Raw genomic sequence first — 27,983 nt, forward strand, 5'->3', positions numbered from 1 at the left:
GGAGTGGGACTAGATGTGTGCCGTTCACCAGCCGTGGCCGGACGAGTAGCCGGAGCCGATGCCGGACGAGTAGCCGGACGAGTAGCCGGAGCCGATACCGGACGAGTAGCCGGACGAGTAGCCGGAGCCGATGCCGGACGAGTAGCCTCCGATGCCGCTGCTGACCAGCCTGTTCACGGACACCACTCGGGGCTCGGAGACCACTCTGCGCACGTGCACCACTTGCGGCACGTCGACGACGCGCTGCGTGTTGACGACCTTGTTGACGGTGACGACTTGCGCGTGTCCTCCTCCGAGGCCGCCGTAGCCGCCGCCGAGCCCGCCGCTGTACCCGCCGCCGAGCCCGCCGCTGTAGCCGCCGCTGTAGCCGCCGCTGTAGCCGCCGCTGTAGCCGCCGAGCCCGCCGCTCAGGTAGCCTCTCTTGTCGCGCTTCTCGCTGTCGGAGCCGGCCAGGGCGCAGGCCACCAGCGCGCACGCTACGATCTGGAACACGAAGGTACACTGTAATGTTAAATGCTAGAAGCATCATCTAAATGTATTATAAGTTATGAGTTTAATAAGACAATCGGAATGAAAAACTGATAGTGTTATCCTCCTGACTTTCCACTGTCCAGTTCGTTCGGTATGGCTGAGGATGAGGATGATCATCACAGGCCACACATGCCCCAAAGGGCTCAGTTCCAACTGATTTGTACTATTCCAGAAAAGGAAAACTTCCCGAATGGATTCACTGATTGTCCTTTTTCGATAGTTTTGGTTGTAAAAGCAGTGTGTTCCGCTACCGGGTACTTACGAAGGATTTCATGTCGACGGGTGGTTGTGGGTGAGGAGGTAGACGGAGAGGTTAGTGAGTGAATGCTCTGGTGTGCGATGAACGCGCATATATACTCGCCGCGGGACCACTTGACGCAACTTAGCCTCGGTTCTTCGCGCCCCTATCGTTCATATTCCTGACGAATTCATTGCCAAAGTTGTTTACATTCGGTTAGTTAGTTTGAGTCAGTTCAGCTACTTACACAACAACGAAGCAATTCATAATTACAGTGAAAATAAACCAAAAATAATATTCGTACTTCGTACTATTGGACCGCTCTTTACAGGTGTTCAAAAAGCGTGCATTTTAAACTAGCAAAGTTGTGACAACTGCAGCTAATGCTTTATAGATTACGTTTTTTAATAGTTTTTTTTTTTGTTAGGAACGTCTTTCCTTTTTTAAAAAAATAGCGAGCAAACAAGCACGCGGGTCACCTGATTTTAAGTGATTGCTGCTGCCCATGATTATTTGCAGCACCAGAGGAACCGCCAATGCGTTGCCGGCCTTTCCGACCACCCTTTGACTAACCCCATGTTGTAATGTGGCGGGAATTTGTTTAATACATTTTAATAATGATGAAATAATAATTAATAACAATATTCACAAATACTATAAATACTTAATATAAAAATTATAAAACGAAAATGTCATCCCAATCACTGTAACGAGGCAGGGCGCTCAGGACGCTGTCTGCGTTACCTCGTTGAATGGCCAGACTAATATGCTGACCAAGGTAACTGCCAGACCTCCGGTCACCCGTGGACTCCACAAGACGGGATGACAGGTCCTTAAAAAGGGTTTGGCATCCTCGCCCCACGAACCCATGGTTCCCACTCCAAAAGGCACAAATATGAAATTATTTTCTATATTTTCATATTTGCGCGTCTTGGCCCTTTCCGCCTTAGTGGCTGCCGCTCCGGCCATTTATTTTTTTATTATGTTTATTTATTTTTATGCATAATTGTTTTTGATTTAACGTGCAAAATTTCGGAAAAAATACCCGAGTAAGGAACCCTCGGTGCGCGAGTCTGACTCGCACTTGGCTGGTATTTGTTTTAAATCAAAATAAACTTGATTTGCAATTTAACGGTCAAAATCTGAGGTATTCGCTAACATGAGTGGAGTGGTTCATGAGGCGCGGAAGTGGAGTGGTTGATGAGGCGCGGAAGTGGAGTGGTTCATGAGGCGCGGAAGTGGAGTGGTTCATGAGGCGCGGAAGTGGAGTGGTTCATGAGGCGCGGAAGTGGATGTGGTTCATGAGGCGCGGAAGTGGAGTGGTTCATGAGGCGCGGAAGTGGAGTGGTTCATGAGGCGCGGAAGTGGAGTGGTTCATGAGGCGCGGAAGTGGAGTGGTTCATGAGGCGCGGAAGTGGAGTGGTTCATGAGGCGCGGAAGTGGAGTGGTTCATGAGGCGCGGAAGTGGAGTGGTTCATGAGGCGCGGAAGTGGAGTGGTTGATGAGGCGCGGAAGCCGCGAATCATACACTTCATTTTAATGTTTTACGTCATTTAATAACTCACCTCGATCTCTTAACAATTTGGATATAATGTGTAGTTGAAAGCACTCAGTATTTACTTATTAGTACAGTTTCGATGTAATGGTTTCAGAAGTTGCGTACTTAGTCAGTAATAGCTGCGTAGGTAGTTACAATACTAATACTCAGTTATTAGTTTAATATCTAAGACTTTTGAAACGTAACTGGGTACTTAAAACCTTTATAATCACACTAATATTATAAAGGCGAAAGTTTGTGTGTATGTGTGTATGTTTGTTACTCCTTCACGCAAAAACTACTGGACAGATTTGGCTGAAATTCAGAATGGAGATAGATAATATCCTGAATTAGCACATAGGCTACTTTTTATCCCGGAAAACCAAAGAGTTCCCACGGGATTTCGAAAAACCTAAATCCACGCGGACAAAGTCGCGGGCGTCAGCTAGTGGCTCATAAACTAGAATACTAAGACTGAATAGCTTTTAAAAGTTAAATTAATTTTCTTAACACTCTCCTGAAAAGTTGCTGATTTTCAGATCCGACAACTTGTATTTTGTATTAGAATAATTTTAAATAAAAATATTATATTTTAAGTTTTAGTTGCAATAAGTTTTGGCAAAGTCTGAAAAAAAAATTGTGTCTACGTTAGCTATGTTAGATACAGAAGCATCGTTCACGTCAAAACGTTTCCCTTTGCCAATTTGGATTGGCCTTCTCTTTTTTTTGCTTCTTTTGGCGGCGCATTGAGACTGAAGTTCTCATCCGAGAGAACATGACGAGAGCGTAGCGCCCAGTGCGGTGGTTCCGTGTACATTTATCAGTTAGTTTATTTATTAGTTTTCAACATGTTCTTAACTTTACTATTCAACACAAGCTCTCGCTCCCGGCTTCGTTCACGTGGAATTTTTGGGAACCAGTGAAGTTTGAGGGGGTTGAATTATCAAAAACTCGTGAAAAACAAGAAGCCTGAATACCATTTTTACCCGACTGCGGCAAAGCCAAAAGGAAGGGTTATGATTTTAGCAGTGTATGTATGTATGTATTTGTGTATGTTTGTATCTAGATTCTGTGTGTTCCACCGTAGCGCCTAAACTACTGGGCCGATTTTGATGAATGAGGTGTCGATCGATTCGTCGTCAAGGTCCGGGTGACATAGGCTACATTGTATACCAAAAAAATTGACCTAACGGATGTTACATGAAAAAAGTGGGGGTCTCCAAAAATTTTTTTTTTGCTATTGTGGGGTGTCAAATGAAAGAGGAGAAAATTCTGAGTTCATAAATATGTACTACAACATTAAAATATACCAAGCGACAAAAAAACAATTTACTATAATATTTCAGCGTTTGTTAAGACGATCGCAGTTGGGTTTTAGTTTTCAACTTTATCTTGTTATGAATGTATCTAGGAAAATGATGGACTTTTATCCATTACTCCCTTAGGGGCGCCGAAAAATCCTTTCATAGTGAGTGCCTCAAGTTTGTAACCACAGCTGTCCGTTGATAGGTCAGTCAGTCAGTGAGAACCAGTCTTTTTATATGTATAGTGCCTTTATAATAATGTAATTGTATAATGATGTAGATGTAATGTTTCAGCGTTAAACTATTTAAGCCGAAAGGAACCCTAAAACCTCGCTAGGCCACCTTGTACCTATTACAATTAAACTTTTTGTTCGCTCGAGTTACTTTTACTAATATTAAAAAAAACTACAAAGGTCACATCTTGTTAAGGATTTAAAAGCTCTGCATTGGCAAAGCACGTTTAAACAAATAAATATGAGTTTTTTGAGTTCCGTAGCTGAAGGACGCCAGCGCGACTCCGTCCGTCCGTCTGTCTGTCAGCGGGCTGTATCGTATGAACCGTAATAGGCAGAGAGTTGAAATTTTCATTGCGTATTTCTGTTGCCAATATAACAACAAATAGGTATGGTCTACCTAATAAAAAGCCAAGGTGGCGTATTTCAAAATGCCCACCATGAAAATTAAAAACAATTAAAAAGGACACGGTGTTATATTATCTTGTACGATGCTACGGAACCCTTCGTATGCAAGTCCGATTCACACTTGCGTGAGTCTTATTAAGTGAGTCAATATTCTGACAACTCGATCATTATCATAATCAATAACGTTATCCGATTCATTTGCGTGATTACATAATATAACAAAACGCGTGAGAACTGGAATTTAGAAAAATTTGTTCAAGGATATTTTGTAGTAAGCAAGATATTTCTGATCAAATGTCTCAAGTTAAAGAGATCATATTAACATTTTCTATGTAGGTACTTTGTTATTTGCGACTTTTACCAGTCATTGATCGAAAATTAAATGATGATCCTTTGCTTTATGATGAGATATATTACAGCTATCGTAGGTATACATAATTTAAAATATCATAGATTCAGGTCAAGATTATAACCTTATTAAAGCATCCAATAAATTGTCTCATAGTTTAACTTTACAAGTTGTCAGTTAAAATAGACGTAATTTAAATAATGAATACTTAATGAATCACGTAAATTAGAAAGATGAGTTAGCAATTTACTTTGATTAATAAAATAATTTATTTTGGGTAAACATGTTTACTAGTTGATATGTAAGAGGTGCTTAATAGTTTTAAATGTCACTTATTTTAAAGTAACTGATGCCCACGGCATCAGTTAACCCATTTAGATTTTAAAAAATTCCGTGGGAACTCTTTTTTAATTTTTTTTATTCAGAACAAATTAGCCCTTGACTGCGATATCAGCTGGTGGTAAGTGATGATGTAGATGGAAGCGGGCTAGCCAGGAAGGGATATATCATTTCATCTTCCGGAATAAAAACTAGCCTATACCCATATACTATACTGTATAATATAGTATATAGTATAGTATATGGGTATAGGCTAGTTTTGCTAGTTTACCGATGCAAAAAATCCGTTGTTCCTTTGTAACGTGACTGAACGACAAAGCAACAAACAAGCACTTTCGCATTTATGACGTGGGTAGTGATAACACGGTTAGTGATGGGTAGTGATCACGATTGCTTTTCTTAGGTGCTGTGATAAAATCAAGGGAAGCAATCAGACCAAATAAAATAGAAAAACTACAACTTTTGATATTCAACTACGAGTTTTATTGTAACATTTCCAACTAAAGTAGTGACAAGAACAACAGAAAACTAGAACGCTGCTGTGACAAGTAACATTTGACTAGACTCTACGCAATCACCACACGCCGCCGCACTGCCCGCCGGCGCAGCCGCCGTAGCCGCCGCCGTAGCCGCCGCCCAAGCCGCCGCCCAGGCCACCACCCAGGCCGCCGCCCAGGCCGCCCTCCGCGATCAGCTTGTTGACGGAGATGACCTGCGGCACCGTGATCAGCTTCTGTACGTTGACGACTTGCGGGACGGTGACGAGTCTCTGCACGTTCACGACCTTGTTCACGGTGACGAGGCGCGCGGCGGGCGCGGGCGCGATGCTGACGCTGGGCGCGGCCGCGATGATGGCGGGGCCGGGCGCGCCCAGCCCTCCACCTCCCAGCGCCAGCGCGGGAGCGGAGTAGCCGTAGCCGCCGCCGCCCAGCCCGCCCGAGCCCAGCCCGCCGAGGAGACCGCGCTTGTCGCGGACGGCGCCGGCTGCCGCGCACGCTACCAGCGCGAACAGAAGAGGTAGTGCCTGTGAACAAACGGTCGTCGTGATACCGCCGGCCCACTACTGAGCACCGGTCTCTGCGATCAAGTGTGGATCCGCACACTTCACACACCTTTGAGAACATAGAACATCTTTAGAAAGAGCAACCGCCGAGTTTCTTTTTAGTTCTTCTTGGTATGAAAGGCATTCCGAATCAGTGGTAGATGCATTTGACGATTCAAAAGTGCTTGTAAAAGTTTAATTGAATAAAGAATATTTTTATTATTTATTTATTTATTTTTTTGAAGCTTCCTTTGCAATTGTAACATAATTTTTCATTAATTTTTCAAGTTTCCTTTAATGTTAATTCGATTTAGAAATTAATCATAATAATTGGATTATTTTAGCTATAGCTATAGAATATATTTAACAAAGACACAGATACACGATATCTAGAGTAGGTAACATATATCATTATCATGATCATCCCCGGCTCACTACTGAGCACGGATTTCGGAACGATAGTCTTTAACGGCATTTGCATATAGATATATAAGCATAACTATCAAAAAATTGGTACATTTAGTTAAAGAAATACTTACAAAGGAGTTCATGTCGATGTGTTGAGGGTTCTGGTGGCGAGGAAGTGGAGATGCGCTGAGTGCTGGCCCTTCGCCCGCCGCGCAATATATACGGCTCCCAGCCACCGTGGCGCAACAACACCGCCATAACCATGGGACAACTTTTAGGTACCTACTTTAATTACTTAATTTACGTTTTTTCATAATTTTCTAATAGACCTCCAAGTTCCAACATCAAAATTCATTCAAATGAGCCGCTTTAATTTATACGATGTTGTAAGTTGTTAACTTTAAGTTAAATTTTCTATTTACATTGTGCTCCTTGACAAGGGTTCATCGATCAGACTGGCGCTTTTCGTCTAAATTTTGGTTCCGTAAGCGAACCATAACTTTGGATACAAAGAAGCAATATCCGGCATTCAAATGACGCATTAATAAATAACACATATATCAATAGTTAATACCGTAGCGACATGGAGAAGTTGTATTTGTAGCGCATTGTTACAGTTTTTATAAAATACAGTGTGCTGTGCGTACGTAATAAAAAAATAGACCAATAAATGTAAGTAAATTCTCATCAATCCAAACTGGTTTAAGCCAGGCATAAGGCGTGATGCCCACCGCTAAGCTAATATAACTGATATAGCTTAGCATCTGAGACTTTAATTATTATGGCTCATTAGCACAATGCGCTCGGCTCGTGCCGACCTTGTGAATTTTTTACTGTTTGTGAATTTTTACAGGCGTTTATATTGCTATATGTCAGCCTTATCGCAAGTTTTCTTAAACATAATAAAATTAGCTGACAGCAATTTTACATAAATTCTACTTTATATACACAATTATTCGCAAGCTTATTTAGTAAGCTGATGAATTATGTCAAGATCCTTTTAAGTTTGAATGAAACCCCCCACAGCGTGTACCTATACCACAGCCTATAATAATATGTACAACAAAAGTATTGACTGAGTGCGTTGAGCCAATGTGTACAATTACGACCCTTTAGATTGGCGAGCTAAGCTGGACGTGATACTTGTTTAGATTAGCTTCGATTGCTTCAACATTACATTGATCATCAGTATCGTGTACCGCTGGATGCCCACAGCTGGACATAGATCTTTTGTAACGATTTCCACATATCACGGTTTTGCGACGCCTGATTCCAGCGGCTCCTTGCGACTCGATTGATGTCACCTGTCCAACTAGTGGCGGTCTATCAACACTGCTCCTTCCGGTGTGAGGTCGCCATCCCAACATCTTGGGACCCTAATGTATATCCATTGGGGTTCAAGAAAATCCGATAGAAGAAGAACCGATTCCGAGGATTGAAAAACCGATAGGTAGTGGTTTTTCGATCTATTTGCCATTGCCACTTCAGCTTCGCAACCAATCGAGCTATGTCGGTTAGTCTGATTCTCCTACGAATTTCCTCATATCTGATTTGATCACGTAGAGAAACTCCAAGTATAACTTTGTATTATCGCGTCAGAGTATTTCGATAGCGTCGCTCGCAGTGGACGGCGCGCCTGAACGTTACTGGGTCAACCTCACATCTGTTGACACTGGCGTAGAGTCAAGGTCACAGTTGCACCTTTGACGCGAGGCGAATGAAATCTTCCTTTGCGACAGATCTTGATACACTTCGAAATACATGTTATCTCTCGAAACGGGCCGATAACCTGCAAGTTATTTGCTTTTTAGGGTTTCGTACTTCAAAAGGAAAAACGGAACCCTTATAGGATCACTTTGTTGTCTGTCTGTATATCTGTCCTTCTGTCCGTCTGTCGTGTCTGTCAAGAAAACCTACAGGGTACTTCCCGTTGACCTAGAATCATGAAAGGCAGGTAGGTAGGTCTTATAGCACAAGGAAAGGAAAAGATTCCGAAAACCGTGAATTTGTGGTTTATAGTTACATCACAAAAAAAATACAAATAATTAGTATTTTCAATTTCGACAGTAAGATAACTATACAAAGTAGGGTATCATTATGAAAGAACTATACCTGAACATTCTAAAACAGATTTTTATTTCTTTTTATGCATAATAGTTTTGGATTTATCGTGTAAAATGTTGGAAAAAATCCTCAGGTATTAAGAGACTCGCACTTGGCCGGTTTTTACAATAGTTAGTGACAGCGGATGCTGATACATAGTTGCAACATACATAGATTGTCTGTGTAAAGGATTATTTTACTTAGGTAAAGAGAAATATTTAAATTTTGCTTTACAGTATTCCTTTCACGGAGTAGTAAAAACCCGATTGGGTTCGTACAGACATTGATCGTCCGACGCTCGACATTCCTGCTAGCCTATAACTCAGAATACTGCCTATACTTAAGACAAATAACCACTGGTGCCCATATTATAAGTGTGTATGTAAATGCGAAAGTGGATATCTCTTCAAGCACGCCGCAACGACTCGACACAATTTTTCGTGTAGATATTATATAGTTGGGTATGTAGACCGCTTATAATCTCGAGAAATCAAAGAGTTTCCACGAGATTTATAAAAATCTAAATCCACGCGGACAAAATCGCAGGCGTTGGCTAGTCATAATATAAAATTGTACTACATTTACCAATTTACATGTGCAAATAAAGTAATTATCGTCGAATCGCAGCTGCTTCACTTGTTTTCGATTTTAAACTACATATTATCTAAAAATTTGAAGCAGGCTTTTAATTTAAATATGTGTATCATTTGCGCAAGCAGTTTTTGATTTATAGTTAGCGTAAAATCCAGTCCACGCGCGTGTGTCGACACTCCGCGCCTGCGCCCGCGCCGCCGAAACCGCTGGCTGATAACATCTTTTAGATATAGTTTCGGATCGCTTGATAACATAACCATTTATAATTCTTTTTGTTACTATAACATACGGCACTGTTTCAACAGATCTGCAAATTGTTATAAATTAATCGTAGCTTTTTTTTTCTTCAATTATAATTAGGTTCCGTACCTAGGTGTTATATTTTAAACTGCTTTAAAATAAATAGGATCAATGTTTTAGTAGTTTAGAAGATCGTAGTATACTTGCGTAATCGTAGTATTATTTAAATATTCAACTAGCTTATGTGTTGCGATGGACTCGCACTCGTCACTAACTTTTAGGCCTACAACAACTGTGCAAAGTTTCAACTCGTTCAGATGAGCGATGTGCAAACGCAAAGTAACCGATACAGAGATTTCTTCCCAAGCATTCATACGAAACATCTTTTGTCCCAAAAAATCAGAGAGTTTGCACAGGATTTTTAAAAAACTTTAATTCACGTGGATAAAGTCACAAGTATCCTATTTAATACACAGATAGCTTACATCCTGGAGACGACTTATGATACGACATAGACTTTTTAGAAAATCCTAGAAAATAGAGTTCACACGGGATATGCTTCTGAATCCTGCACGGGATACTAATGACCAAGTTTATCGGTTATCCAAAATCAAATTAACCAAAGAGGTTAGCTTCCACGTATCTGAGAAGAGTTGCGCTCAGATGAAGATATTGCTCATTCGAAATGCGTCAGTTAATTGAAAATGATTATAGCCTCGACTCGAGACCTTGCTATGCTCTGAATGTTAGTTAAATTAATGGTTATTAAATAACAAGGACCATTGTAATTTTGGTAATCAATAATATGATTTATTTCACGATTTTAAGAACACATCATCTACAGGAGACTCTAGAGTGTAGAGTAGTGCAGGGCGGCGGAGGGCACCAGGAGGCGAGGGAGGTCGCCCATGCGATGGACCGACCGACCGTCTTTTTCCTCATTGCTGAGGATCGTCACCCCAAACTGTCGATTCTCGAGAGTTATCAATGTGGTGGGCTCCTAGATTCTGCATACGATTCGACTAAGAGTCGAATCAAATCTTAGGTTTAACGACTTTATTAGGCTTATCCATGTTTGTGATACTTTTTTTTTTTTCATATTCACTATAGGCAAGCGCTTGACCACAATCACACCTGATGGAAAGTGATGGTGTGGTCTAAGATGGGACGCGTTTACCTAGAAGGTGCCTATTCACTCTTGTTTTAAAGATACCCGGATTGTAATTGGTAGAAAACACAGATCGCGGGAGGGGATCTTAATAATAATAAAATCGGAACTGGATGGCTTAATATGCTCTCTTAGGTACGGAGGTTATGAAAAACTATATTCGAGACTCTAAATAAAATGAATCATCAAAAAATGGGTTCGAAATGCGATTCGTATCGAGAAAAACCAGCAAGAAATTTTTCCTAATGTTCAATTTACAATAATACTGAATGCTATATTGTAATAAGTAGGTGATTGCAACTCCGCGCATTGCTGGAGCGAGCCAAATCCACGCTTTTTCAAACTCAGTCACCCATCCATTTACCGATTTGGGTCAAACGTGCTTCACTAGTGCAATCGATTGGTACACTATTGTAAACACGCAACTAGGCCCCACGGCTCTAAACGGAATAGGTACAATATAATAAGTATGTAAACTTTGATAACTTATAATATTACATATTTGTATTTTATAGATTTAGAGAATGATTTGCATACTAAACAAATCTGACATTTATGTGTAGCTGATGCCCGCGACTTCAACCGCGTGGATTTAGATTTACAAAAATCTGGTAAGAATTTTCCGAACAAAATAGCCTATGTCACCTTCAGGTCTTTGACTACAGCCATGCAAACAATCACGCCGATCCGTTGCTCCGTTGCGGGGCGGCTAAACGATAAATTAACAAACAACAGACACTTTCGCACTTATAATACGGTTAGTGGTATGTTCAAAAGTCGAAACACAGGCCCAAATCAGGTATTCTAGAAAACACCTACTCTACCAGCCAAAGGGCATCTCGAAACTGGTCTTCGTAGCACCTTACCTACAAAGTACTATAATGTGGTACACGCCTCAGTAGGTACACCTCACGGCCGAGTTTAGCTAGCTAGCTCATCGAATCCTCGCAGATTCATTTTCAAGGTATTTAAATTGCACATTATATCATCTCTACCTTTTAATTAAGTAACTGCATAATATCAGTAATTTTGTGTAAATCTTAGTAATCTTTTCTAGGAAGGCCTTCGTTTTTATTAGGGTGTGAACTGTAAATGAAGTAAACAGATTTGTACAGATTGTAAAGATAAATATTTATTGGCACAATAATGCACATATCACATTACTCGATGTAAGATTTTATATCTACATAATTTCATACAAGTTTGCTTCGACTTCAAGGATGAGCTCAAAGGTTAGGATTTAACGACATTCGATAGCAAACAAAACAGAAAAGAAAATATATACAATTATAAATAGTATAAAAATGTATTGCAGGTACAAATGACAATCACTATGGGCTATTCAAGTAAATCCATTCCTTCTTGTTACAAGGAGTTGTTACGATTCTACTGTAGTTTACAATTTTACAGTATAATGAGAGCGATTGATTAATATGTTTTTGTTAAATTCTAAAGCCCTAATTCCGTAAGGTAGGACTAAAGAACTGAGCGTTTGACTAGCTAGAGACCTAATAAGTTAATGTTCTGGAGTGCCAATGAGTAGGACTAACAGAAGACATACTTTTCTAGTGATTAAAGAAGTATTTGGTAGTAGAGAAGCTGTTGTCGGTTGGTTGGTCTACCACCAGCCTCCCCCTCGGGACCAGCCGCTGCGGTAGCCGCCGCCGTGGCCGCCGCCGTACCCGCCGCCGTACCCGCCGCCGTACCCGCCGTAGCCGCCGTAGCTGCGGGAGATCACGATGGGTCTGCTGTAGCCGCCACCGTAGCCACCACCGTAGCCACCACCGTACCCGCCGCGCAGGTAGCCGGCAGACACCGCGCTCAGGGCGACGGCCGCGAGGAGTAGACACATCTGTTGGAAAAGACAATAAGCTTTAATAACATTTTTCCGTTCAAATTATATATCATCATCATGATCAGCTCGTAGCCGGCTCACTGCCGAGCACGTGTCTCCTCTCAGAGTCAAAGTCAAAGTCAAATATTTTATTCAAAGTAAATGCAAAAGTACACTTTTTGAACGCATTGAGAAGGGTTTCGCCAGTCTAGCACGCTGTCCAGTTAGGATTGGTGGACTTCACACACTTTTGAGAACATTATGGAGAGTTCTCAGGCATGCAGGTTTCCTCGCGTTGTTTTTCTTCACCTTTAAAGTAAACCACACTTAGCCAAGCAGACTATGGCCTAAACTCTTTTCAGTCTGAAGGGAGACCCGTGGTCAATAGTGGACCACTAGGTGTTTATCTACTGTTATTAAACTAAACAGATGTGTAAAACGCACTACGAAGTAACTTTTCATAAGTGTAAACTATTATAGGCACGAGTGTCAGCTTCTTTTAACTACACTTGGGATATTATAATTTATAATTACTAATTAAAAAAGTTTTCTTTCTTTCTTCTTTTATAATTAAACTTTTCAGTGGTATTATTTTTGATAAAAAATTCTACTGAAAAAAACACATTTATTTTGTACGTTGCAATGTGCCATAATATTATACTCATCCTGGCGCTCTCACCATAATATGAGCATTAGAGTCAATATGCCTCAAGCAGAAGAAGCACCAGAATAAACAATATGACTGTGTGGCACAACCCGAAACAAGGTTCCAGCTCAGCATTGTGCTATAGGCCTTGTGTACAAGAGCATACAGCGCTGATTGAAGCTAGGGCCTTGACTTTGAAGTCAGGTGCAACTCAAAGTCAAAGTCCTAGCTATATATATTATAGGTATATGTAACTCAAAAACTGTCTAATGAACTGCGCTTTCTCTTCAAATTATTGGCACTAAACATTAAAAATAATTTTATTTATTAAACAAAACACTATTGATCACTTCTGAAAAACACTTCGTGAAAATAAGTACGATTTATTGATTGTACCTACGAATTCAAAGTACAAGATATTATATAATATCGTCATAACAATTTGGTATTATAATAAATAGGATTAATTTTAATATTCTTCAAATGACTTACAAGGAATTTCATTTTGAGAGAACTAGTCAGTTTCGGGAGTAGAGACCGAGTATGTGTGTTCCGAGAGACTTGATCCTTATATATCGCGAGCGAGTCCTTGCGCACTCTATGTCGCTCGGTAGATACTCGTATATGCTAAACAAGTATATAGCATCTCCGATCAATAATAATTGCAGAAAATTCATGATTGTGTCAAAGTTCACAATACGAGACGGACGGCCTCCCCCACTGACGAATCTATATTATAAATAGCATCAGGATCCGTTTAGTTGATCCAGTAATCCATGTCATGTCCGAATAGTTGTACGAGTATGTCATGTACATTATGAATTATAAAAAAAATATCACAATGAAGAGCCGTGATAGCTTAGTGGTTAAGACGCCCACCTCCATTCTGGAGATCGGAGGTTCGATCCGGGCACGCAACTGCAACTTTCGGAGCTTTGTGCGTTTAAGCAATTAAATATCACTTGCTTTAACGTTGAAGGAGAACATCGTGAGGATACCTGCATGCCTGAGAGTTTTCTATTGTTCTCAAAGGCGTGTGAAGTGTATCCATCCGCACTGGGCCAGCGTGGTGGACTATGGTCAAACCCTTCTCACTGTAAGAGGAGACCCGTGCTCTGTAGTGGGTCGGCGAATGGTTGATCATGATGATGATGATTATATTTTCCATAGTCGTTGGTTGAGTATCCATTAGTCAGGAACTACGAGTGTAACAGTCAAGATAAGCATTGAAGTGTATATTTTAAAACATTTTCAGCATTCAACTGAAAGGACTCTGAACAAATTGTTTTTTACTACTCCATAGAGTTCGTTGCATTTTAAATGGAAAAAAATTCTAATCAGCGTGACAATCCTTATTAACCCCCGACCCAAAAAGAGGAGTGTTATAAGTTTGACGTGTGTATCTATGTATTAGTCTGTGGCATCGTAGCTCCTAAACTAAGCAACTGATTTTAATTTACTTTTTTTGTTTGAAAGGTGGCTTGATCGAGAGTGTTCTTAGCTATAATCCAAAAAAATCGGTTCAGCCGTTTGAAAGTTATTAGCTCTTTTCTAGTTTCTGTAACCTTCACTAGTCGGGGGTGTTATAATATTTTTAATTTACACTTTTTACCTCATGAAGTTCTGATACACACTTGGTTGGTTGGTGGTTGGATGCTAGGTTTACAAATGGCAAATTTGACCTTAAATTATCGTGTTCATCTTCCTTCTAATAGTTAAACTGAATGATCTCTTCAAATTAACGTTACACTTGATTAGGCAGATTCCTCACATTTAATACGATAGCTATTTACAATATCATAGTATCATAACGTAAATATACCTATCGAGTATAGAATAGAATAGAATAGAATAGATTTTTATTCAAATAAACTTTTACAAGTGCTTTTGAATCGTCAAATAATTTACCACTGGTTCGGAATGCCGTTCCTACCGAGAAGAACCAGCAAGAAACTCGGCGGTTGCTCTTTATGCCTATATGGTTATAATACGCACAACGATAACTACAATGTTTGTTTTATCGATATTCCGACCCGGTCACATGGCTTATGGTTACGACGGGACTGCGGTGTTTACATTCTTAATATTATAGATTAATGCGAAAGCGTGTCTGTCTGTCTGTCTGCAAGCTTTTCACGGCCGAACAGTTCAACCGATTATGATGAAATTCGATAAGAGTTAGATTACATCCTGGTGAAGGACATAGGTTATCCCGGAAAATCAAACAGTCCCCACGGTATCCTTAAAGGCCCATCTGTTTAACCGATTTATATGTTTGGTATAGAGGTAGCTTGCATCCAGGACGCTGACATAGGCAACTTTTTATCCAGGCAAATCGAAGAGTTCAAACGGGATTTTTAAAAACCTAAATCCACGCGGGCATTATCAAGTCACCCATTATAGCCTAGCCAATATTATTACTTATACTTATTTCTCTTACTACTTTAATATCGCTAGTTGGAAGGGTGTGGAACCTCATTGTGATTTCGGAGATGAGCAGACATTTTAGCTTTTAAAAATAAGACACCTATCAAAGCTGTGAAAGCAACGCATTCCTAAGCTTTCTTATCAATAATAGCATTATAGCAAGCAGTACATCAAATGTACGAGTGCAAGTTCGTGCGCGGAGCTATCAGTAGTCGGTGTCAACGCCATGCTCTGTCGCGTAGCGCGAAAAAGTCGCTGCGTGAATTTCCGTAGCATTACTTCACAAAAGGCGCGTTTTCCTCAAAAGGTACGTCGTGCCAACGACCGAAAACTTACCCATCGAACTTTCAGCGACGTAATTGACGGCGGTGTGTCGCGACACTTAGCGGGGGCCGGATTGAGTTAGTCCTAAGTTTTAATCCTAGTTCTAGTGATTACACCTGAGTAGTCAATAAATCAACAGACTGGTCATAGCACTTCATTATAATCATTATAATAATATTCATCGTATTATAAGCTCATTATTCGATCCTGCAGAATTATATAATCTAAATAAACCAGTCGAGACCATAGCCAGTTTATTTGTTGTCAACATGATTGATCGTTAATACATAATTATTTTCTAATTTTTCATATCAAGATCAACACATAGTTTCTTGAGCACAGAATTCTAAATAACGGAAAAGAAACCATCTATAATGTATGGTAACAGAAAGAAAACAGCATTGTTTTAATATTAATATTATTGTTTAGAATAAGACTATTATAACATACAACCCTGCAATAAAATTATTGGATTAATATAAGAGGTCTGTGTGTTGCCGATTTTAAGCAAAAATCTACAACAATAATTTAAAAGAACATAATATCCCTAAGCATTAATTAGCAACTTGTGTTAAAGTGTAACGCTATACGATAAGTCTAGTTTTACTGTAAAGCGTAACGAGGGGTCACTGACCATCGCCGCGACAACAATCTCACGCTTCCTTAATCTTAATACTTCGATACTTACTTAACTGTGTTTTGTCAAAGGAAAGTCGCTTCGATCCAGTTTAAAGCTATTCGGGTCTCTTGGGGTTTCCCGAAACACTACTCAAAAACATCAATACAAAACACCATTTCACTACATTTATGACGTTTTTTGTGTATATGAACAATGTTATTGCTTTTCAAAAATATGGAGTGGAGTGAAGAAACAATGTTATATTATTTTTTTGAGTTTAATGAGAAAATGGTCCGCAATCTAGTATGATCGATCAGCAGGATAAAAATACAAAATATTTACTGTAAATGATTTTGAAAACACGAAACAAATATTACACAAGTGTAAATTAAAAATTTATAACACCCCCGACAAGTGAAAGTTACAGTAACTAGAAAAGAGCTGATAACTTTCAAACGGCTGAACCGATTTTCTTGGATTATAGCTAAGAACACTCTCCATCCACCATCCGCCACATTTCAAACAAAAAAAAAACTAAATTAAAATCGGTTCATTCGTTTAAGAGCTACGGTGCCACAGACATATACACAGATACCGTCAAACTTATAACACCCCTCTTTTTGGGTCGGGGATTAAAAATACCGGAGTAGGTTCGTCCATATTCTATGAAATATATGTCAGCGTTTGGTGCCCCGGGCAAGTGGCGACAGTGTGTCGCGTGATTATTTTTTCATTATTAAAGACGCCTCAATATCGGCTGATTTCCCCTGCACTGGTGAAAATCCCAGGAAAACTCGGAAAAGCTTCCGAAAATCAAAACTAGGAGATGACAAATGATATATATTGTGTAGATGTTTTTGTGTAGTGTTTCGAGAAAAACACGCGCAGGAGACCCGGCTCTACACTTCAGTCAAGGATGCCCTTTAGTTATGGGTTTGAACTTTGCGTCTTTTGAGGCGGAAATATTAACATAATGTTTTATTTTGTACGTTTGTGCCCATGAGTCACACGGTGGGTGAAGTTGTAGTTATTAATGGAGTTGTTTCGCAAGCAGTTCCAGCGCTCGGAGTTGGTATTTAAATGTCACATGAAGCCGATATTAGTGTGATAAGCCTGAGCATATCAAATCACTCATTTCTGCAGCTGCGACAAGTTGTTGCCTACGACTCTCCCACTCGTTGCCGCAGAACTGAGATCTACTTTATGCCAATCCATCGCCAGCTCTCTATTAGGCCGCGTTTCCTTTCTATCTAAATATAGGTGCACTATTGATCCAGTCACTCTCATACTCCGTCGAGTCAGTAGTCCGACATAACCAGCGAGAGATCAATTGTAGGGCCAATGGGTTTACATACTCTCCGAGGTACAGGGGTGTAAGGTAACTCAACGTCGACTTTCTAACTTCGGGTAACCTGAGAATTACTTGACAGCAAAACCAACAACTTTTTCTTGGCCCAACCCGGGACTCCATGCGCAGCCGAATAACTAACCACTAGACCTAAGAAGTAGTTAAGTTGATCAGTTTCATACTCAGGACTCAGACTTCTAAAAATATATAAGCACTTATTTTCAGAAGCCGAAACCGCGAATAAGCAAGTGTAGTGTGGGGCGTCCTCCAGCACGAGGGATATGAAGAGGGTGGCGGCAAGTAGCTGGATGAGGAAGCATGTGGTGGCGCTCATTGGGAGAGACCAATGTCCAACAGTGGAAATCCACAGGCTGATGATAATGATTATGACTTATTTTCAGTTGAAGTCCACCTAATATAGTCAGACAAACTTATTCATGTAGTGTCTAGTAGGTATATTAGCGATCATGGCGTAACATGATAGACAAGTCTACAAAATGTAATCTAGTTGCAAGTATATGAAATAACAAACAGACAGTAGATTGTTCCAGTTGACTTGCGTAACAAATACATTGCGAATAAGTATCACATACATATATTATTTTACATGCCCTTGATTTGTCTTAATTTATAAACGATACTTGTATAATTTGACCCAAATCATAAAGCTCCAATTTGGCAGAAATTGATAAAATTCTGTAAAAAATCAAGTACCAAAATTTGATTCATAAGGTGATGACTGAAATCTAGCCTCTAGGATTACTTGCGATACTTAATTGTAATCGATGTAAAGAATCCATAAATATTATAAATGCGAAAGTGTATCCGTTTGTCTGTCAGGTTTTAACGGCTCATCCGATTTTGACGAAAGGCACAGAGTTTACATCTCGGGGAAGAATGTAGGCACAGTTTTACTAGTGTATAGCTGTGATATACGCTACTTTGTATCGCGGAAGTTCGCCGGGATTTTCAAAAACCTAAATTCACACGGACGAAGTCGCGGGAATAACAACGTCAATTAACTTTAAAGTAGTGAATTCTTATTTTAACTTGCACATATTTTTATGTACCTAACAAAATTTCCCAAAATAGGTAAACATAGCTTGAATGGGGATTAATTCTTTAACTACTTACTTACGAGTATATCTTCTGTAGAAGGGTTATAACTTATAACTTATAATTCGGTTGTAAAAAAGGTAAACAAACGTATATAGATTGTATAGTAAAGATTTATTTGCACAATAATGCACATATTACATTACATTTTCTAAGAAATATATAAAAAATTACCGAGATAAGTTTAGTTCCTTTCCTTTTAAAAAGTTCCAAGGTTAGGATTTAATTAACTCATTTGTGGTGAAATAAAATGATAATAAAAACAAAAATATAAAGATACAATCTGAAGAATTAAAAATTTGACTAGCTAGAGAGCGTAATAAGTCAGTAATCTGGGTGCTAATTCTGTTGGACTAACAGAAGGATTAACAAGAAGACTGACTTATATTTTTCTAAGGGATTATTTGGTAGTAGTGAAGTTGGTGTCGGTTGGTTAATCACCAGCCGCCGTGACCGCCGCCGTAACCGCTGCGGTAACCGCCGCCGTAACCGCCGCCGTAACCGCCGCCGTAACCGCCGCCGTAACCACCGCCGTAGCTGCTGGAGATCACGATGGGTCTGCTGTAGCCGCTGGAGTAGCCGCCACCGTGGCCACCACCGTAGCCACCACCGTAGCCGCCACCGTACCCGCTGCGGAGGTAGCCGGCAGACACCACGCTCAAAGCGACGGCCGCGAGGAATACACACATCTGTTGAAAAAGACAAACTTTTAGAAAATCTGTTTTGTCCAAATACACAGGAATAATATGACAGACAATAATAGATTGATGTAGTAAGTGTAGGTAGGTGAGTGAAATGCTCTACAATGTTAAAGTCACTTTTTAGAATTCCGTATCTCCAGAAAATAAAGGACTCCTTGTAGGATCACTTTGTTGTCTGTCTGTTTGTCGTGTCCGTCAAGACCCGTCAAGGGAATCAAAACCTATAGAGACTTCCCATTAACCTTCCCGTTTATGAAATTTGGCAGCTAGCAAAGACTTTTATCACAAGCACAAGTAATATACCGTTTTGTGATTACATTAAAAAAGTGTTATTTCTTGTACATGGTAATACGGAACCCTTCGTGTGTGAGTCGGACTCGCACTTGGCCAGTTTCTATTAATTTTAAAAACTTTTGAGTTTTAAAGCTCAAAAGCTTAATTTCAATTTCACTATTATTTATTACTTAATATAGTTTTTTGTCGTTTGGTTGATAACTCCGCAACCCAAGAATGGTTTGCAGCTAGTATGTGCGAACATTTTAGCACTGTATAATGAACTTTTTGTCTAAGATGTTGGCACAAACATTAAAAATGTCTTTGTTCACTTGAAATCTAATCACTTTCGAAAAACACTTCCTGAAAATATGATTTATTGGTCGTTTTATTGTAGATCGCGTCTATCGATCTTCAAATTCGTCAAATTTAATATTAAACTTAAAATTCCAAAAAATGACTTACAAGGAATTTCATTTTGAGAGGAGTAGTCAGTTTCGGGAGTAGTGACTGAGTATGTATGTTCAGAGCCACATAGTCCTTATATACCGCGGTCGAGTCCTTGCGCACACTGTTGCTGCAGTAGACTAAAATATGCAAACAAATATTTAAATCGCTTCCGTTACATAATAATTACCCAAAAATTCATGACTGTATCAAAAATTCGTGATATATGAGGAGGGCGGCCTTTCACTTGAAGACGAATCATAACGAATATTATAAATAGCATTAGAGTCAGTAACTCTTTTACTTTCGTCAGGGGTAGATTCCTCCTCCATTAATTAGCTATTTTATTCGAAACTGTTGAAGTTTTAAAGCTAGGCTTTTACAAAATTTACGTTTCTACTAGTAGTTATCGTTGTAAAAGACTTGTAAAGTTTCATATCAAAGTAACAGTCTGAAAGAAGATCATATTAATTATATAGGAGAAATAAAGCGACACCTTTACTTAGCACAGTATAAAAATACTGGTCAAGTGCGAAGCGGACTCGCATACGAAGGGTTCCGTACCATCGTACAAGATATTTCCATATTTTTATGTGTAACACACCAAGTTAATGACAACAGTGTATGTGATTTAGTAAAATATTTTTTTCGTGAACACATTTTCTTTTTTTGTGATTTAACCACAAATTCTGTTTTCCGATTTATTACTTTATACTTGTGCTATAAGATCCACATACCTACCAAACTTCGTGATTCTAGGTCCACATGATGTACCCTATAGATTTTCTTCACGACACGACGACGGACGGACAGACAGACAGACAACAAAGTGATCCTATAAGGGTACCGTTTTTCCTTTTGAGGTACGGAACCCTAAAAACAAACTTAGTTATGACGTCCCAAACAAAATGTGTTTGCTTCTGACGTATCTAGTTCAATAAATGAACCAAATAACTATTTATACGTTTTCTTTAAAGCCACTTAAACGTGTAAGTATTATTAATTTCCTTTTAAGGTACGGAACCCTCGATGCGTGAGTCTGACTTGCACTTGGTCGGTAATCGGTATTAAGGGTATCTGGAGGGTGCTAACAGGACACTATTAGTAAGCTTCCGCCGTCCATCCTTCCGTCTGTCCGCCTGCCGGTCAGCGGGATGTATCTCCTGAAATGTAATAGATAGAGAGTTTAAAATTTAAAAAAATGTCGCTTTGGCCGCTATAACAACAAATAAAAATTTCAAAATGGCTGCCATAATAATTTAAAAATAACAGTGTTATTTCATGTACGGAACCCTGTGTCGCACTTGGCCCGTTTTTTGAGTTTAGAATAGGGGTGATAAATGATGATTTATGTAGCCCCTTTGCTATAACTCCTATTTAATTGTACTCAATTGAAAATCTATGATTTTCTAGAATTAGTAGGTATCTATATGATACGACATTCTAAACATATTTTTTTTGTTTATAGTTTCAACTGTCAAGGACCCAATATTCATGAGTTATCAATGTTATATAATGAGTCATGATAATATTATATCATGTGTAGTGAAGCTCATAAAAAACAAACCAACCAACATTAACAAATTATAATAATAATAGGATATCTCACAGTTTTTCAAGTTACTGTGCAAAAAAGTAAATGAAGTACCTGCCAAGTTAAATAAAATACTGATTTTCCAGCAGCCCACAGGCCACAAGGTAGTTAATAGTTTACATTGCTTAATACTTTCTTTTAAGGGTTCCGTTCCCCACAAGAAAAAACGGAACCCTTATAGGATTACTTTGTTGTCTTTCTGTCTGTCTGTCCGTCTGTACGTCTGTCCGCCTGTCGTGTCTATCAAGACAACCTATAGGGTACTTCCCGTTAACCTAGAATCATGGAATTTGGCAGGTAGGCAGGTCTTATAGCAAGAGTAAAGGAAAAAATCCGAAAACCGTGAATTTGTGGTTACATCACAAAAAAATAATTAAAATGTGTTCATGAACAAATAATAATAAAATTAGTATTTTCAATTTTCAAAGTAAGGAAACTATACAACTATACCAAGTGGGTTATCATAATATATGAAAAGGCTTTACATTCTAAAACAGATTTTTATTTATTTTTATGCATAATAGTTTTTAGCAAAATGTCGGAAAAAATACCCGAGTACGGAACCCTCGGTGCGCGAGTCTGGCTCGCACTCGGCAGATTTTTTTTAAAAGTGACTGAGAAGTTTCTTGCCGGCCCTTCTAGTAGAATCTACATTCAAAACTGATGGTAGAGTCCTGAAAATAACGAGCAAACGAGCAGGCGGGTCACCTGATGTGAAATGATTATCGCCACCCAAGAACATTTGCATGACATTGGTGCCTAGACATCAAATTGTAGTAAAATGCCTTGAAGCCGTCGATGTTGAAGCGCTTAACTTAGTTTGGTCGAGTACAGCCGTCTAGTGCGCATGCAAGAGGTCGTTGGTGTATGTAATAAACTTGGATGGCTTAATTCATCCAAGGCAATAAAGTATTAAAATATAAATAAATTAATGATTTAAGGCTTATTTCGTGGATAAATGACACAATAAAATGTAAATAGCAGGTGCGTACCACGATTACATATATCGATAATTTGAAATGATCGTATTAATTGCGCTACGTTGTACGTACCTATCCGCTGTTTACATCATACCTATTAAATAAATGATACTTAAACATGATATTAAACTTAATTTTTTTTTAATGTTATTGAACCTTACACGAGTCACAAATATCAACTCAAGTCAACAAGTGCTTCGATCCAAGAACTTACCTAAAGCTATTCGTAGTCCTTAGCCTTAGGCATTTCACTCGTGCATGCCCTTCAGGACCGTTTGAACTTTGGGTCTGTTAAGTCAGAAATATTAACATACACATAGTTTTATTTTGTACGTTTGTACGGATGAGTCGTACAGTGGGTGAAGTTGTATTTATCAATGGAGTTGTTTCACACGAAGTTCCAGATGTCGGAATTGATATTTAAATGTTACATGAAGCTAATATTACTCTGATAAGCCTGAGCATTTTACATCACTCATTTGTACAGAACTAGACGTTAGCCGTGGGTGATTGACCGTACCTATCATCGAACGTGAACCTTACTTAATAAATATTACTTATTCAAGGCTTCCTTTTCAAAAGCTTACTTTTCCTATACAAAATACTTAAAAACCGGTCAAGTACAAGTTAGACTCGCATACAAAGGGTTCCGTACCATTGTCACACTAAATAACTATTATAAAGGCAAAAGTTTGTGTGTGTGTGTGTGTATGTGTGTGTGTGTGTGTGTAGAGAGATAGATAATATCCTGGATTTTTTTTTTTTTTTTTTTATTGATTCTGCACTAGGAAATACCTGTATTGCAGAAGGTAGGAGTACAAAGTTTACTACAAGTACTTGTGTTTGTTTGTGTGGGCGTGTGTGTGTGTATTTCTTGACTATTAAAATATTTTCTGTTTCGTCATAGCCCTTAGCTACCAGCCAGCTTTTAACTGCTCTGGTTAGATCGAATTTATTTATTCTGCTTATGTTGATACCTTTGCTAACCCTGTTAAATATATTATATGCATATGATGAGCGAAATTCGAATTGTGTTCCAGCAAAGCATGTATTTGTAAAATGTGTAGGGAGTTTGATTACTCTTTTGCTATTGTTTATAGTGCAAGGATCAATTTTAGAGTGGAAGCGCAAAATTATTGAACATAAGTATTGTTGTCGGACATTAAGTACATTGCATTCTTTATATAAATCTTCAGTGGGATATCTAAATGGTTTTTTAAAAATAGTTTTAAGTAAAGTTCTGTGAGCGCGTTCTAGCCGCAACATAAAAGTTTTGCCAGCCCCACCCCATGCACATATGCAATAGGTCATAATCGAAAGACATAGTGACTTGTAGACCATCATAGTTGTTTCGATAGGGGCAATATCTCTTAGATTCCTAAATAATGGGATGAGTTTCTTGATTTTATTAGAAGTGTTATGGATATGAGTTGACCAGCTAAGATGTTCATCTAATGTAATTCCAAGATATTTAACAGTTGTCTCTTTGGTTAAAATGTCACAGCTACAACAAGCGTCTAGCCCACTTTTCCGATTACAAGGATAAGTGTGAATAGGAAGTTTAAAGTCTTTGTCTGGGTTATTCCGAATTGATGTACTGAAACACACATACTTTGTTTTTACGGTGTTGATTGTAAGTAGGTTGTCCTCTAACCATGTCGTGATTTGCTTAAGACCTTCTTCAGCAAGCAACTTCACTTCTTTCCAATCACTGCCTTCAAATAGAACCACAGTATCATCGGCAAAACAAAATATGCGTCCAGATTTTGGGGACAGATTACAAAGTGGATTTATATAACTAAGAAATAAGGTGGGGCCCAGAACACTCCCCTGGGGGACACCATATCTAATGTTAGTAAATTCACTGGTAACATTACCAATTTTAACGCATTGTTGTTTATCCCTAAGGTAGCTCTTGAACCAGTCTAATGTAATACCCCTAATACCCATGTCGGAAAGTCTGTCAAGCAAGATAGGGATTGACACAGTATCGAAGGCCTTTTGCAAGTCAAGGAAAATACCAATACATTTCCTTCCCTTATCAAGGCACTTTGTAATATGATTAGTCACTTCTAGTACCGCGTCCAAGGTAGATCTATTGGCTCTAAAACCGAATTGGTTGGATCCAAGGAGATTTTTCTGTTCAAGGTACTTTATTAGTCTAGCGTTCACCACTTTTTACATTATCTTACTTAATACACTTAATAGCGATAGCATGGATAGCGATGGATTAGCACATTGGCTACTATTTATCCCGGAAAATCAAAGAATTTGCACGGGATTTCGAAAAACCTAAATCCACGCGGGCAAAGTCGCGGCTAGTGCAAGATAAAACACTATGTACTTTTTAATAGATTTTTTAAATTTTAATAGTGGCCTTTTCGAAATTCACCATCTTGGTTTTTTATTATTTTTTGTTATAGCGGCAATAGAAATACGCATGCTGAGAAAATTCCAACTCTCTACTTGTTGTGGTTTGTGAAATGAGATACAGCCACATGAGTTTGACAGACAGACGGACGGACATCGGAACTGCGGAGGCTTAGTAATGAGGGCCCGTTCGCACCCTTCAGATGCGGACCCAAAAAACCAAGTAAACATGCCTTATTAACCGACTTCCAAAAAAGGAGGAGGTTCTCAATTCGTCGGGATCTTTTTTTTTTTTTTTTAATTTTTTTTTTTTTTTTAATGTATGTTCCCCGATTACTCAAAGACCCCTGGACCGATTTGGAATTTTTTTTTTTGTTCGAAAGGGTAGGGTACTGTGCAGGTGGTCCCATATAAATTTGGTGAAGATCTGATGAATATCTTCGGAGATGGAGAACAGAACTCCTCAATAGATAGGAGCAAATTGCTCGCGATCAGTGCAATAGCTTAGTAAACAGTAGGGTTTTAACTAGGCATAGCATATTATAGTACAGTGGGGCCACTAAAAATTGTGAAATAAAAAATTTTCAAAAGAAAAATAAAACCGACTTCAAAAACCACAAACACTAAAAAGTAAAAAATAACTTTTATTTAGCTACACATGTAATGTACCTAGGTATGAAGTCGAGCGAGCTTCACTCTTGGATTTCTAATTTTGTTTTAATATGCTCGCTCGACTTCATACCTAGGTACATTACATGTGTAGCTAAATAAAAGTTATTTTTTACTTTTTAGTGTTTGTGGTTTTTGAAGTCGGTTTTATTTTTTTTCATTAAAAGTTAGTCGGACAAACTAACTTATGTGTCATGTAGCTAATAGTTTATGGCGTAATGTGATAACAAAGTCTGCAAATTTTATGCTAAGTAGTTGCAAGTAATAACATACCAAATTGACAAGAAGTTCCAGTTTAGTTGCGAAACTAATACGTTGCAAATATGTAAGAACAAGAATAGATATTTTATTAATCCCCCCAGAGGCCCCAATTTAAAAACTAGCAGAAATTTAGGCAATTCTTTAAGGAATTAAGTAACATAAATTATTATTATTTTGATTGTAGTGCCGATAGGCCAGCGGTAAGATGTCCGTCTAAAAGCTATGTGCGTTTTAAGCAATTAAATATCACTTGCTTTAACGGTGAAGATATATGTCGTTGCATATCCAAGAGTTCTCCATAATATTCTCAAAGATGTGTGAAGTCTCTCGGCCTCCTCATTCAGAGAGTATAGAGTATCTGGAAAGATGGGTGTATCATGTTGCAGTTTCATATTCTCTTCAAAGATCCCAACTTTAAAGCTCTAGCAGAAATTAGAAAAAATCTGTAAGAAAATTAAGTAAGTAGCAATATTAATTCAAATCTGGCATCTATTCTCTAGGATTACCTACAGTTGTAGTTATTGATGTAAAGAATTGTTGTTAACAGTAAAAGTTAGTTAAACAGTAGATTTTTACCGAGTTGTTACAGTTAGTACCTATTCGTATTCTGCAATTTTACAACCTTTATATTTTAGCTACATAATCCAATAATGTCATATAAAAAGGTAAGTTATAATAAATTACTTAGGTACAGTTTACTACAAACGGAATGCAAATAAAGTAAACAGATGTATACAGATTGTAAAGTAAAGATTTATTGGCACAATAATGCACATATCACATTACATGCTACAAGGTATTTACAAAATCACAGATAAAAGTTCCTTCCCTTTGAGAATAGTTCAAAGGTTAGGGTTTAATTAACATAATATAAGATAGTGAAATAAAATGAAAACAGAACATAAAAGGGAAAACATACAATTAGAAATACAGTAGAGACGGGGACTAATCGTCGTAGGCCTGCGGTAGGTATTAAGGAATCAATCTCATTACTTCATTTGAACTAGATCCTTGTAGAGAACAAAATATATAACTAACGGTCATAAAACGTCAGTTTGAAGTTCTTACGACTGTACTTATAAAGTATCATTTGTTTGAGAGTGATTCATTAAGATGGGCCTATTTTCCTTAAATTCTAAAGCCCTGATTCCGTAACTGAAGAATTGAGCGTTTGACTAGCTAGAGGGCTTATAACTTTATAATGCGGTGTTCTGGTGTGCCGATGGATAAGACTGGCAGAAGGCATATTTCAGTGAATACAAGGAAGATATTTGGTTATAGTGACGTTTTTGTTGGTTGGATTACCACCAGCCTCCACGGTTCCAGCCGTTGTTGTAGCCGTGGCCGTAGCCGCTGCTGTATCCGCCATAGCCGCCATAGCCGCCGTAGCCGCTTGAAATCACAATGGGTCTGCTGTAGCCGCTGTAGCCGCGGTTCCAGCCGCCACCGTAGCCGCCACCGTAGCCACCACCGTACCCGCCGTTCCAGCCGCTACGCAGGTAGCCGGCAGACACCGCGCTCAGGGCGACGGCCGCCAGGAGTACACAGATCTGTTGAAAAACGTAAATGCTGCTTTAAACTCATTTTATTAGGACAATGTATGTATGTTAATCCACTTAGTATATGTTCCAGAACTGTTGCATAGACTTTTAAACAACTTTAGGATTTTTTGTGACACACTAAAAAAGCTTTTACAAAAATAATAATCACTTCCAAATAACACTTAAGAAACATGAAAATAAGTTAATTTTTAATAATCCTTTTGAAAAAAGATACTAAATTTAAAGTGAATTATATTGTTTTAAAAATCTTAAAACCCTTACAAGGAGTTTCATTTTGAGAGGAGTAGTCAGTTTCGGGAGTGGAGACTGAGTATGTGT

At 38.8% G+C, this 27,983-nt stretch overlaps 1 protein-coding gene across 1 annotated transcript; it reads right to left on the reverse strand.

The window, feature by feature from the left end:
- Window positions 1–24: 24 nt before the first annotated feature.
- LOC123873421 (glycine-rich cell wall structural protein-like) lies at window positions 25–27,971 on the reverse strand. The gene is made up of 8 exons (XM_045918264.1): window positions 27,927–27,971; window positions 27,536–27,653; window positions 12,117–12,252; window positions 11,140–11,203; window positions 5,836–5,963; window positions 5,523–5,742; window positions 794–844; window positions 25–483 (listed from the first exon to the last, which is right to left on the reverse strand). Exons 1-8 carry the CDS (start codon window positions 27,936–27,938, stop codon window positions 25–27), a joined length of 1,188 nt encoding a protein of 395 aa, XP_045774220.1. The 5' UTR covers window positions 27,939–27,971.
- Between the last annotated feature and the right edge of the window lie 12 nt (window positions 27,972–27,983).

This window comes from Maniola jurtina, chromosome 16, assembly GCF_905333055.1.
Source record: "Maniola jurtina chromosome 16, ilManJurt1.1, whole genome shotgun sequence".
NCBI lineage: Eukaryota > Metazoa > Arthropoda > Insecta > Lepidoptera > Nymphalidae > Maniola > Maniola jurtina.